The sequence below is a fragment of the Eptatretus burgeri genome, chromosome 1 (genome assembly GCF_056783735.1).
Source record: "Eptatretus burgeri isolate ZD-2024b chromosome 1, Ebu_testis_v1, whole genome shotgun sequence".
Lineage (NCBI taxonomy): Eukaryota > Metazoa > Chordata > Myxini > Myxiniformes > Myxinidae > Eptatretus > Eptatretus burgeri.
The window spans coordinates 162,974,952-162,989,830 of NC_140961.1; the positions used below are offsets into that span (position 1 = coordinate 162,974,952).

Genomic DNA, 14,879 nt, shown 5'->3' on the forward strand with positions numbered 1-14,879 from the left:
AGGATTGACAAGAGTGAGGGAGTTTTTTCCAAAGGTGCGAAAAAAGAGGAATGAAAGAGTGAAGGTGAGCAGTGATTCCAATTTTGGTAGTTTCACCAGAAGGAGGTTGCTGGCAGACCTTGAGCGCTTTGCGGAAATAAGAGGGGGGGGCATACCTCAGACAGAACAGGGGGTCGAGGTCGGAGGGGAGATGGTATAAGACAGAAAGACCACAGACCTGCCTGCGGTGAGAGAGTGAGAGACCCAAAGACTCAGCCTCATCGCGGGAGATACCGATGATCTTAAATGCCTTGGTTCCCACGGTGTGAAGCTGAGAAAGGTGAGAGGCGGGAGCACCAGCCCAGAGAAAAGAGCAGTACTCCTTCAGGCTGCGGACGAAAGCTTTGTATGTGGTCAGGAGCTCAGGTGGGCCAAGGAAGGACTTTGCACGATGGAGGATTCCCAGTGGGAGACTGGCTTTGGAGGCCAGGTTGGAAATGTGGCTTTCCCAGGAAAGATCATGGCAGATAGTGAGAACCAGAAGCTTGAAAGAAAGGACGTCAAGAGGATTGCTGAAAAAGTACATGGGTGGGGGGTTCCTGACGGCCCTTTTGGAGAGACACCTTTCAGAGAGACACCATTAACAAATTCCAAATTCCTGCTATAACCTACAGGGGGCACTGCATCAGTGGCACAGCCATACCCCAAATATATGATGCCACTCACAGCCATTTGCTGCATTCAAAAGAAGAAGAGGGCCAATGTCTTTCACGTGATCTATGTGGATGGAACATTCATTCGAAGTCCTATGGGCCAAGACAATTCAAAAAGTACAACGTATGTCGGGTATCTTGTTTGACGTCATTCTGTTCTGTCATTTACTTGTCATGTCATCGTACAAAACTTTGCTGCTTTCTGAGTCATATTACAAGCAGTGTCCTAAACGCAGCAATGCCTCTTATTCTGAATGAGAAGACCATAAACTCCGCCTCCTTTGATTGTGGACACCTTTGTTCTCACCCGATAATCTCCGCGCCGCTATGCTCCGGGTCCAGTGATCGCGCGTCGCGGTGTCCCTTCTGGCCGGCACCTCGGCCTTGCGTGTACTCTCCACCAGGCTGATTGTACAACGCGAAGATCATCTCCTTGCCAGCAGGGTCTCGCTTGAGTTTCACCGTCGTGCGGAGAAGAGTGCTCAAGTTCCGTGTGAAGGACTTGATGTCGGGAAGCAGTTGTTCTGGTAAAAGGCAAATATGTTTCAAAAAATTGAGACAAATGAAACGATGAGCTTCTGCATTTCGCAGTGTATCCAGATTTTTATTATACAATAATAATACAAGTTACCTCACAAGGAACTTCAAAGCAGGAGGAGGCCAATAGGCCTATAAAGCCTGTGCTGTGGTTACCAACCTATGGTTTTGCTTGCCCATCCTCCATCCTCCATCCTCTAAATGCTGAACATCAAGCAAGGAAGTAACACGTGCCATTTTTAAAGTGTTTGGTGTGAGTCGGCCGTGCTCGGGTTTGAGCCACCGACCTCGCAGACTCGGAGGAAATGCTTCGAACCATTGAGCTGCCGAGCCTGCTCAAATTGAACGAAAGCAAGCACGTCATCGTGTGGGCTGCTGCTCACTGTGGGAGGATTTGTGCTCCTGTTTTGAGTATTTCACAGCGTTGCTGCTTTAATACCTTCGTTTTAACATTTCAACGGCCATGGGTATTTCACAGTGCGAGAAGTGCGACCTTTGACAGATCGCACAGACTTCGCCAAACCTCGATCGATGACCGTGCACGTGCGTACTTCGATGAATTTCAAAAAAAAAAACATTCAAGCACGAACTCTATGAGTAATGTATGAAGGTGAGCATGCTGTACCTGGTGCAATGAGAACGTGGAGAATCAGGGCACCATTTGCTCGACGTTCAGGCTCTTTGACACAGTCCAGGCCATCCCAACCGCACGCAGCGCTACTGCATCCTTCATCGCAGCTCCCATCGCCATAGTGGTCCCGACAGTAGTGATCATAGTCAGGACTAAAGTGAAGGAAGCGTGAATGGAAAAAGGAAAGTGCAGTGATGGGTGCGAGACGTATCAAGAAAAAGTTGGCTTTTTCAGTAATCAATAAATCACAGGGTCGTACATTAGGATTATTTCGTGTCCTTCACCATATTTCTCGCTTTTGGGTTCATGTCGAACTGTATTACATTGCATCAATGATACTACAAGTCACATGATCCACGTCCTTTCTGCTGACTGGTTGGCTGAAGTAAGCATCAGCCGAGTGTTTTTATGTCTCTTTGCTCTTGTCGATGGCTGACATCATTTCCTTTTCAGACTTCCATCTGAGATTTTCTCACAGTTAGAAAATAATTATTTCCTTCTATTTTTTTTTTCATTCTCATGAGTGTCCCTCCGTGGCATACTCACTTGCAGCCGTTCCCGTGATCTTGGCAGTCGTGGCCGTCATAAAGACACTCGGGTGAGGCGCAGTCAGGGTCACATCGTCCATCCATGAACACGGTCCAGCATATCCTCTCAGGAGGACAGTTGTACCAGGGGTCTCGAGGCCGTAAGGAGCAATCGCCGCCGTCCCAAGTGCAGGCGTGTGTGTTACATTGCCGATCGCACAAGCCGTCGCCCGCTCGTCCCTCACATTTGGCCACCGGACAGTGTATGTTAATGACTTCCCTTTCACAATTATAGCCGGTAAAGCCCAACGGGCAGTCGCACCTAAAGAACGGTGATATATTGAGCCTGCTGCATGTGCCACCATTATTGCATGGAGAGTTGTCACACTCGAGGGTGAGGTCATTATCAGGAATGGCGGTTTCACACTGCGGCCCACTGTGTGAAGCAGGGCAGACGCAATATGATGTTTCATGTTGGCCTTTTGTGCAAACACCACCATTGAAACAACTGATACTTCCGCATGATGCAGCAGCCGTTTCACAAACGTCTCCCTCAAAATCCTGCACACGACCAGACATCATAATGGCACCATTGTCACCACCATCGTCATCCTCATAATATAATCATCGTATTGGTGATCGCATGGTGAGGATGTTTGAGAGGCATACAATGCATCTTTAAATCCAAATGCTGGGAGCAGTTTTAAGGTCTGGGATTATAAGCTTCTCGAATCCGAGCAAGTCTCAGGCGCATTACCAAAGAACTATCAGATTGTTGGTTTCAATGGACCAGCCGGGTCATTAATAGCCTTGGCATATTGGCATAATCCACTTGGCTCTTCCGGATGTGGTCGACGTGCGATGCCATTCCACGAATAGGAAAATAAAAACCCAGCCCTTTCCTTTGCACCATTCAAATGCAGCAATATCATACCGGCAGAATACACAAATGATTCGGATTTGCACCTCCGATGAGTTGGTTTGTGAATGAATATCGTACCACTGTGCAGTAACAGGTGAATCCTCGTGCTGTATTCACAGCAATCATACATGTTCCTCCATTTCTGCATGGCTGTTCCTCACACATGTCAACAATGCTGTTGCAAAGTCGCCCTGGACAAGCAATAGGTGAAGAAAATGTCAAATGAGTACAATCCCCTCTCAGGGTTCCAATTGTGTAAAATATATCTCACAAGCTTGGAGTTTCAAATTCTACTCCGAGGAAGAAGGTTTCACCTGTATAACCAGGATGGCAGATGCACATGTAGTCGGAGTGCAGGTCGCGGCAGGAGAGTGTACCGTATGTGTCACAGTCGCTAGTAGAGCAATCGTTTCCATTTGCTTGGCAACGCTCACCCACAAACCCTTTAGAGCATGTGCAGGTGAATCCCCCGATGCGGTCGATGCACACACCACCATTCAAACAGGGCGGAACAGAAGCTCCTCCGGCCTCGACTTGGGCGCAATCGTCTGGATTGATTTCACAATGTACACCTGTCAACAAACAGAAGCAACAAGAGGAAAGCAGGTTGTAAGCGACTTGGATAATTTCTCTTTTTCAATTGCATTTATCATCAGTGGCCTCTTTCATAATGATATGCAGGTAAACAATCAATTTCCCTAAAAGAGATACTGACACCATCTTGGGTCAAATTCTCCTGAAGAGCGCTCTAATGTTTAAATTATCATCTGTGTATTCTGTTAAAGATCTTCCCTTCCATGTCACTCTGTGCAGGACAGTTCCTTATCCCTCTCTCTGTCAGGCAGAGTGTGGGAGCATACCTCTCTGCCAATATTGAGAAAATAGGTAGAGTCAACATACCAGGAACGTGGCCTTTTAATGCAGGACACACCCATATTCTCACTTTGTCTATCCATTAGGACTGGCAGGCAGATCCCCTAATCTACGTCTGAGAGCTGCCTATCACTGCTAAAAAAATAATTTTCTTCGAAAGAAAATAAATTAAAAAGTTTTTGTGAAACAAGAAAACCATGAGAGAAAATTTTCTCGCAGCGAGTAAAATATTCTTTCAAGAAAACTTTTATTATTTTAAGAAGATATTTTCTTACTTAGAAAAATATTTTTGGCAGTGGGGGAGAGGTACAGTCTCTGGAGATTCTGGGCCTCAATATCAGCCGTAACTTGTCTTGAGCAGAACATTATCTCCAAGCTGGCTTCCAAAGCTGCTGCTGCCTAGGAATTCTTCCCCTGAAATCCGAGCAGTTTTGCTTCAAACTAGTAAGAGATATTTTGCTACAAACTGGTAAGGGATTTGTTTTCCCAGTTGCAAGCAGCTGTGATTAATCGGTGAGTAGTTGGCCACAGCTGCCATCATGGGTGAGAGACGTGATTGCCAACGAACTTTCAAGTACGTTATTTGTAAAAAAAAAAAAAAAAAAGAAGAAAAAAAAAAAAAGAAGAGGTTCCTTCGTAACTTGACACACCTTCTGTCCCTGGAGGGCATGAGCACAGGTAGTGGTTGAGCTTATCCAGGCAAGTGCCTCCGTTCTTGCATGGCTGTGATAGGCACTCATTGATCTCCAGCTCACATTGGCTTCCCTGGTAACCTGGTAGACACTGTACAAAGTGAAAGGAGGCTGCTGGCACAATACATCATTGGGAATATTCCTTTCTATAGTCTGATCTCAAACAAGCATTCAAAGTGCAAAAGCCAGTCAAGATATAAATGGTTCTACAAGTTGATGAATGAATTAATAATGTTATAAATGGTACCTGGCATGTGTAGCCACCCAGATAGTCCATGCAACGACCTCCATTGTGGCAGGGGTTTGAGGTGCACTCATCAACCTCTGACTCACAATAGCTTCCTTCATATGCAGCCGGACACTTACAACGATGTGAATTTCCCACATTAATGCAATGACCTCCATGGTGGCACAGCTGCTCCAATGAAACACCTGCAAGAGATAAAAGGCAAGAGGACAGAAAGAGAAAGAGAAAGAGAAAGAGACAGAGAGAAAGAGAAAGAGAAAGAGACAGAGAGAAAGAGAAAGAGAAAGAGACAGAGAGAAAGAGAAAGAGAAAGAGACAGAGAGAAAGAGAAAGAGAAAGAGACAGAGAGAAAGAGAAAGAGAAAGAGAAAGAGAAAGAGACAGAGAGAAAGAGAAAGAGAAAGAGACAGAGAGAAAGAGAAAGAGAAAGAGACAGAGAGAAAGAGAAAGAGAAAAACACACAGAGAAACAGAAAGAGAAAGAGACAGAGAGAAAGAGAAAGAGAAAGAGAAAGAGAAAGAGACAGAGAGAAAGAGAAAGAGACAGAGAGAAAGAGAAAGAGAAAGAGAAAGAGAAAGAGAAAAAGAGAAAGAGAAAAAGAGAAAGAGACAGAGAGAGACAGAGAGAGACAGAGACAGAGAAAGAGAAAGAGAAAGAGAAAGAGAAAGAGAAAGAGAAAGAGAAAGAGAAAGAGAAAGAGAAAGAGAAAGAGAAAGAGAAAGAGAAAGAGAAAGAGAAAGAGAGAAAGAGAAAGAGAAAGAGAAAGAGAAAGAGAAAGAGAAAGAGAAAGAGAAAGAGAAAGAGAAAGAGACAGAGACAGAGACAGAGACAGAGACAGAGACAGAGACAGAGACAGAGACAGAGACAGAGACAGAGACAGAGACAGAGACAGAGAAAGAGAAAGAGAAAGAGAAAGAGAAAGAAGAGAAAGAGAAAGAGAAAGAGAAAGAGAAAGAGAAAGAGAAAGAGAAAGAGAGAGAGAGAGAGAGAGAGAGAGAGAGAGAGAGAGAGAGAGAGAGAGAGAGAGAGAGAGAGAGAGAGAGAGAGAGAGAGAGAGAGAGAGAGAGAGAGAGAGAGAGAGAGAGAGAGAGAGAGAGAGAGAGAGAGAGAGAGAGAGAGAGAGAGAGAGAGAGAGAGAGAGAGAGAGAGAGAGAGAGAGAGAGAGAGAGAGAGAGAGAGAGAGAGAGAGAGAGAGAGAAAGAGAGAGAGAAAGAGAGAGAGAAAGATCTTGTAATACATTTCTTCATTTAATGCCAGAGCATAATTTTCCAGGCATAGAATGACCCCACTCTGAAGGAGATTCAACGAAGTAAAATTTGGTAGTGGTTTATTTGTTGTAAATCTTTACATTTCTGTATATACAGTGTTGTGTCATGTAGTGTTGTGCCATACGAAATAACTGAAAGAGTGTAACAGTCGGATTGAATCATCACTGCATTCAGATGTTTTTGTCATTGACTTTCCATCCATCCACATATTACAGATGCAAAATTGTGGAACTTTTGATCATCTTTGTCTCTCTCCCCTTCCCTCCCCTCATGCCTTATGTCAAATAAATTCCACTCAACTACAAATCTTTTCCCATTTCTTCTCTCCCCAAATGACACCCCCACCCTCAGCATTTTCACCTCCCTCGCCCCCCCCCCCTCACCACCTACCTCAAAATTGTTAAGTATATCTAAAATATAGTTTCCCCTTCTCCCTCCCCTGGTGAGGTTGTAAAATCAAGGAAGAGGACAAATTAGATAAAATCATGAAAGAGGATAAATTAAATAAAATCATGAAAAAGACAACTTAAATAAAATCATTAAAAAAAACAACTTAAAATCATGAAAAAAAAAAGATAACAAATAAAATCATGAAAAAGAATAAATGAAATAAAATCATGAAAAAGGAAAATGAAATAAAATCATGAAAAAGGATAAATTAAACAAAATCAAGAAAAAGGATAAATTAACTAACATCACGAAAAAGGATAAATTAAACAAAATCAAGAAAAAGGATAAATGAACTAAAATCACGAAAAGGCTAAATGAAATAAAATCATGAAAAAAGACAACATAAATAAAATCGTGAAAAAGGATAAATTAAATAAAATCATGAAAAATGATAAATGAAATAAAATCATGAAAAAAGGAAAAATTAAATAAAATCGTGAAAAAGGATAAATTAAACAATCATGAAAAGGGATAAATTACATAAAATCATGAAAAAGGAAAAATTAAATAAAATCAGGAAAAAAGACAAGTTAAATATAATCAAAAAAATAATGAATTAAATAAAATCATGAAAAAGGTTAAATTAAATTAAATCACGAAATAGCATAAATTAAATAAAATCACAAAAAAGGATTAATTAAATAAAAATCATGAAAAAAGATAAATTAAATTAAATCATGAAATAATACAACACATAAAATCATGAAAAAGGATAAATTAAATAAAATCACGAAAAGGAAAAATTAAATAAAATCACAAAAAAGGATGAATTAAATAAAATAATGAAAAAAGGATAAATTAAATAAAATCACAAAAAAGGATGAATTAAATAAAATAATGAAAAAAGGATAAATTAAATAAAATCATAAAAAGGGATAAATCAAACAAAATCAACAAAAGGAAAAATAATAATAAAATCAGGAAAAAAGACAACTTATATAAAATCACGAAAAAGGATAAATTAAATAACATCACGAAAAAGGATAAATTAAATAAAATCATGAAAAACGGGTAAATAAAATAAAATCATGGACTGTTGTTTTTCGAGATTAATACATCACCTCGTGACGATGATCACGAGGTGATGTATTTATCTCGAAAAACAACAATCCTCCTGATTATGATCACGAGGTGATGTATTTATCTGTATAAACAACAATCCTCCTGATTATGATCACGAGGTGATGTATTTATCTCGAAAAACAACAATCCTCCTGATTATGATCACGAGGTGATGTATTCATCTATAAAAACAACAATCCTCCTGATTATGATCACGAGGTGATGTATTTATCTGAAAAACAACAATCCTCCTGATTATGATCACGAGGTGATGTATTTATCTCGAAAAACAACAATCCTCCTGATTATGATCACGAGGTGATGTATTTATCTTGAAAAACAACAATCCTCCTGATTATGATCATGAGGTGATGTATTTCTGTCAAAAAACAACAATCCTCCTGATTATGATAATGAGGTGATGTATTTATCTCGAAAAACAACAATCCTCCTGACTATGATCACGAGGTGATGTATTTATCTCGAAAAACAACAATCCTCCTGACTATGATCACGAGGTGATGTATTTATCTCGAAAAACAACATGATCCAAAAACAACATCCTGATTATGATCACGAGGTGATGTATTTATCTCGAAAAACAATAATCCTCTTGACTATGATCACGAGGTGATGTATTTATCTTGAAAAACAACAATCCTCCTGATTATGATGACGAGGTGATGTATTTATCTGAAAAAAAAACAATGATCCTCCTGACTATGATCACAAAGTGATGTATTTATCTTGAAAAACAACAATCCTCCTGATTATGATCACGAGGTGATGTATTTATCTGAAAAACAACAATCCTCCTGATTATGATCACGAGGTGATGTATTTATCTGTATAAACAACAATCCTCCTGATTATGATCACGAGGTGATGTATTTATCTCGAAAAACAACAATCCTCCTGATTATGATCACGAGGTGATGTATTTATCTATAAAAACAACAATCCTCCTGATTATGATCACGAGGTGATGTATTTATCTGTAAAAACAACAATCCTCCTGATTATGATCACGAGGTGATGTATTTATCTCGAAAAACAACATGATCCAAAAACAACATTCTGATTATGATCACGAGGTGATGTATTTATCTCGAAAAACAACAATCCTCCTGACTATGATGACGAGGTGATGTATTTATCTTGAAAAACAACAATCCTCCTGATTATGATCACGAGGTGATGTATTTATCTGAAAAAAAACAATGATCCTCCTGACTATGATCACGAGGTGATGTATTTATCTGTATAAACAACAATCCTCCTGATTATGATCACGAGGTGATGTATTTATCTGTATAAACAACAATCCTCCTGATTATGATCACGAGGTGATGTATTTATCTCGAAAAACAACAATCCTCCTGATTATGATCACGAAGTGATGTATTTATCTGTAAAAACAACAATCCTCCTGATTATGATCACGAGGTGATGTATTTATCTCGAAAAACAACAATCCTCCTGATTATGATCACGAGGTGATTTATTTATCTCGAAAAACAACAATCCTCCTGATTATGATCATGAGGTGATGTATTTATCTGTATAAACAACAATCCTCCTGATTATGATCATGAGGTGATGTATTTATCTCAAAAAACAACAATCCTCCTGATTATGATCATGAGGTGATGTATTTATCTGTATAAACAACAATCCTCCTGATTATGATCACGAGATGATGTATTTATCTGTATAAACAACAATCCTCCTGATTATGATCATGAGGTGATGTATTTATCTGAAAAAACAACAATCCTCCTGATTATGATCATGAGGTGATGTATTTATCTGTATAAACAACAATCCTCCTGATTATGATCACAAGGTGATGTATTTATCTCGAAAAACAACAATCCTCCTGATTATGATAACGAGGTGATGTATTTCTGTCAAAAAACAACAATCCTCCTGATTATGATCACGAGGTGATGTATTTATCTTGAAAAACAACAATCCTCCTGATTATGATCACGAGGTGATGTATTTATCTGTAAAAACAACAATCCTCCTGATTATGATCACGAGGTGATGTATTTCTGTCAAAAAACAACAATCCTCCTGATTATGATCACGAGGTGATGTATTTATCTGTAAAAACAACAATCCTCCTGATTATGATCACGAGGTGATGTATTTATCTTGAAAAACAACAATCCTCCTGATTATGATCATGAGGTGATGTATTTATCTGTATAAACAACAATCCTCCTGATTATGATCACAAGGTGATGCATTTATCTCGAAAAACAACAATCCTCCTGATTATGATAACTAGGTGATGTATTTCTGTCAAAAAACAACAATCCTCCTGATTATGATCACGAGGTGATGTATTTATCTTGAAAAACAACAATCCTCCTGATTATGATCACGAGGTGATGTATTTCTGTCAAAAAACAACATTCCTCCTGATTATGATAACGAGGTGATGTATTTATCTGTAAAAACAACAATCCTCCTGATTATGATCACGAGGTGATGTATTTATCTCGAAAAACAACAATCCTCCTGATTATGATCACGTGGTGATGTATTTATCTATAAAAACAACAATCCTCCTGATTATGATCACGAGGTGATGTATTTATCTGAAAAACAACAATCCTCCTGATTATGATCACAAGGTGATGTATTTATCTCGAAAAACAACAATCCTCCTGATTATGATCATGAGGTGATGTATTTATCTGTATAAACAACAATCCTCCTGATTATGATAACGAGGTGATGTATTTTCTGTCAAAAAACAACAATCCTCCTGATTATGATCACGAGGTGATGTATTTATCTCGAAAAACAACAATCCTCCTGATTATGATCACGAGGTGATGTATTTATCTATAAAAACAACAATCTTCCTGATTATGATCACGAGGTGATGTATTTATCTCGAAAAACAACAATGCTCCTGATTATGACCATGAGGTGATGTATTAATCTGAAAAAAAACAATCCTCCTGACTATGATCACGAGGTGATGTATTTCTGTCAAAAAAAAAGAATCCTCCTGATTATGATCACGAGGTGATGTATTTCTGTCAAAAATAAACAATCCTCCTGATTATGATCACGAGGTGATGTATTTATCTCGAAAAACAGCAATCCTCCTGATTATGATAATGAGGTGATGTATTTATCTCGAAAAACAACAATCCTCCTGACTATGATCACGAGGTGATGTATTTATCTGAAAAACAACAATCCTCCTGATTATGATCACGAGGTGATGTATTTATCTCGAAAAACAACAATCCTCCTGATTATGATCACGAGGTGATGTATTTATCTGTATAAACAACAATCCTCCTGATTATGATCACGAGGTGATGTATTTATCTCGAAAAACAACAATCCTCCTGATTATGATCACGAGGTGATGTATTTATCTATAAAAAGAACAATCCTCCTGATTATGATCATGAGGTGATGTATTTATCTCGAAAAACAACAATCCTCCTGATTATGATCACGAGGTGATGTATTTATCTCGAAAAACAACAATCCTCCTGATTATGATAACGAGGTGATGTATTTCTGTCAAAAAACAACAATCCTCCTGATTATGATCACGAGGTGATGTATTTATCTTGAAAAACAACAATCCTCCTGATTATGATCATGAGGTGATGTATTTCTGTCAAAAAACAACAATCCTCCTGATTATGATCACGAGGTGATGTATTTATCTGTAAAAACAACAATCCTCCTGATTATGATCACGAGGTGATGTATTTATCTTGAAAAACAACAATCCTCCTGATTATGATAACGAGGTGATGTATTTCTGTCAAAAAACAACAATCCTCCTGATTATGATCACGAGGTGATGTATTTATCTTGAAAAACAACAATCCTCCTGATTATGATAATGAGGTGATGTATTTATCTGTATAAACAACAATCCTCCTGATTATGATCACAAGGTGATGCATTTATCTCGAAAAACAACAATCCTCCTGATTATGATAACGAGGTGATGTATTTCTGTCAAAAAACAACAATCCTCCTGATTATGATCACGAGGTGATGTATTTATCTTGAAAAACAACAATCCTCCTGATTATGATCACGAGGTGATGTATTTCTGTCAAAAAACAACATTCCTCCTGATTATGATAACGAGGTGATGTATTTATCTGTAAAAACAACAATCCTCCTGATTATGATCACGAGGTGATGTATTTATCTCGAAAAACAACATGATCCAAAAACAACATCCTGATTATGATCACGAGGTGATGTATTTATCTCGAAAAACAATAATCCTCCTGACTATGATCACGAGGTGATGTATTTATCTGAAAAAAACCAATGATCCTCCTGATTATGATCACGAGGTGATGTATTTATCTTGAAAAACAACAATCCTCCTGATTATGATCACGAGGTGATGTATTTATCTCGAAAAACAACAATCCTCCTGATTATGATAATGAGGTGATGTATTTATCTCGAAAAACAACAATCCTCCTGACTATGATCACGAGGTGATGTATTTATCTGCATAAACAACAATCCTCCTGATTATGATCATGAGGTGATGTATTTATCTGAAAAACAACAATCCTCCTGATTATGATCACGAGGTGATGTATTTATCTCGAAAAACAACAATCCTCCTGATTATGATCACGAGGTGATGTATTTATCTGTATAAACAACAATCCTCCTGATTATGATCACGAGGTGATGTATTTATCTCGAAAAACAACAATCCTCCTGATTATGATCACGAGGTGATGTATTTATCTATAAAAACAACAATCCTCCTGATTATGATCACGAGGTGATGTATTTATCTGAAAAACAACAATCCTCCTGATTATGATCACGAGGTGATGTATTTATCTCGAAAAACAACAATCCTCCTGATTATGATCATGAGGTGATGTATTTATCTGTATAAACAACAATCCTCCTGATTATGATCATGAGGTGATGTATTTATCTCAAAAAACAACAATCCTCCTGATTATGATCATGAGGTGATTTATTTATCTGTATAAACAACAATCCTCCTGATTATGATCACGAGATGATGTATTTATCTGTATAAACAACAATCCTCCTGATTATGATCATGAGGTGATGTATTTATCTGAAAAAACAACAATCCTCCTGATTATGATCATGAGGTGATGTATTTATCTGTATAAACAACAATCCTCCTGATTATGATCACAAGGTGATGTATTTATCTCGAAAAACAACAATCCTCCTGATTATGATAACGAGGTGATGTATTTCTGTCAAAAAACAACAATCCTCCTGATTATGATCACGAGGTGATGTATTTATCTTGAAAAACAACAATCCTCCTGATTATGATCATGAGGTGATGTATTTCTGTCAAAAAACAACAATCCTCCTGATTATGATCACGAGGTGATGTATTTATCTGTAAAAACAACAATCCTCCTGATTATGATCACGAGGTGATGTATTTATCTGAAAAAACAACAATCCTCCTCATTATGATCACGAGGTGATGTATTTATCTCGAAAAACAACATGATCCAAAAACAACATCCTGATTATGATCACGAGGTGATGTATTTATCTCGAAAAACAATAATCCTCCTGACTATGATCACGAGGTGATGTATTTATCTTGAAAAACAACAATCCTCCTGATTATGATCACGAGGTGATGTATTTATCTGAAAAAAACCAATAATCCTCCTGACTATGATCACGAGGTGATGTATTTATCTTGAAAAACAACAATCCTCCTGATTATGATCACGAGGTGATGTATTTATCTGAAAAAAACAATGATCCTCTTGACTATGATCACGAGGTGATGTATTTATCTTGAAAAACAACAATCCTCCTGATTATGATCACGAGGTGATGTATTTATCTGAAAAAAACCAATGATCCTCCTGAAGATGATCACAAGGTGATGTATTTATCTTGAAAAACAACAATCCTCCTGATTATGATCATGAGGTGATGTGTTTATCTGAAAAAAAACAATGATCCTCTTGACTATGAAGCCCTTTTTTCCTGTTTCTTGATTTCTCTGTCCTGCACATGATGTATGTACAAGCTCATCCATAATCTCCTTGGTCATTGGGGAAATAAATTATGAAACACAACTCGTTCCTCAACACCTTTACCTCGATTGTCAATGGGGTCTGTCCCTCAATCAGGTTGAGAAATGTTAATCACCCGAAATTTCCATTTGTGCCTTTGATGACCTCATGGTCAAGTGCCCCAAAACTGAAAGATGGAAGTGTGGGAACCCAAGTTGTTCAAGAACATTTGGAAAGCACAAGATATTGTTGAGGGCCGGGGTCCGGTGGCGAGAATGCCCACGAGGTGGGGGAAGTTACGTCGTCTCCCACCAGACTCCTGGAATTGTAGGCCGTCACTCATGGATAACTCCGTGAGGCGGCGGGTCGCTTAACTGACCATGTACGCCAATATCTCCACCGCGTAGCATAGGGTCTTTTTGTCTAGAACCAATTTACTTAATTAACCACACGATGTCGTCTACCGGGGAACCACGCCCTCAGCACGTCTTGCTCGAACTGGGTCACTCTACCGACTGCAGAAGAGTTCCAACCACCGACTACTAGTGGGGCAACTTAGCATAACAATTGTGCATTTTGTGAGGAAAGCACCAAATTTGGCACACTAGTAGACTATCATATTATGAACAGATTTGGATATTGGGCCATCTCAAAATTTTTGATGGCAGTGGAAAATGGTTGCCACAGCTATCAGCGGCTGAATTTGAGATGGTCCAATATCCAAATCTATTCATAATATGTGAGGCTACGAGTGTGCCAAATTTGGTGCTTTCCTCACAAAATGCACAATTGTTATGCTATATTTAGTTAAGTTGCTCCACGATACCAACTCCAGTTCGGGTGCAGTCGAGCGGAACTGCCAAAGCCGTGCCGGCTAGGATGAACCGATTATTGGGTATAAAGACCTGGCTATAACTCAG

The 14,879-nt window shown here is 38.7% G+C and overlaps 1 protein-coding gene across 2 annotated transcripts in view; it reads right to left on the reverse strand.

Annotated features, from left to right (window-relative positions):
* LOC147035907 (uncharacterized) overlaps positions 1–14,879 on the reverse strand; it is a 176,416-nt gene that overhangs the window by 12,852 nt on the left and 148,685 nt on the right. For both annotated transcript variants that reach the window (XM_085847993.1, XM_085847992.1), the window contains exons 21-27: positions 5,122–5,306; positions 4,833–4,965; positions 3,624–3,881; positions 3,388–3,500; positions 2,407–2,948; positions 1,855–2,012; positions 1,000–1,216 (exon numbers count right to left, since the gene is read on the reverse strand). In XM_085847993.1, the coding sequence (XP_085704119.1) occupies positions 1,000–1,216; positions 1,855–2,012; positions 2,407–2,948; positions 3,388–3,500; positions 3,624–3,881; positions 4,833–4,965; positions 5,122–5,306 (1,606 nt within the window). The remainder of the gene's footprint in view (positions 1–999; positions 1,217–1,854; positions 2,013–2,406; positions 2,949–3,387; positions 3,501–3,623; positions 3,882–4,832; positions 4,966–5,121; positions 5,307–14,879) is intronic.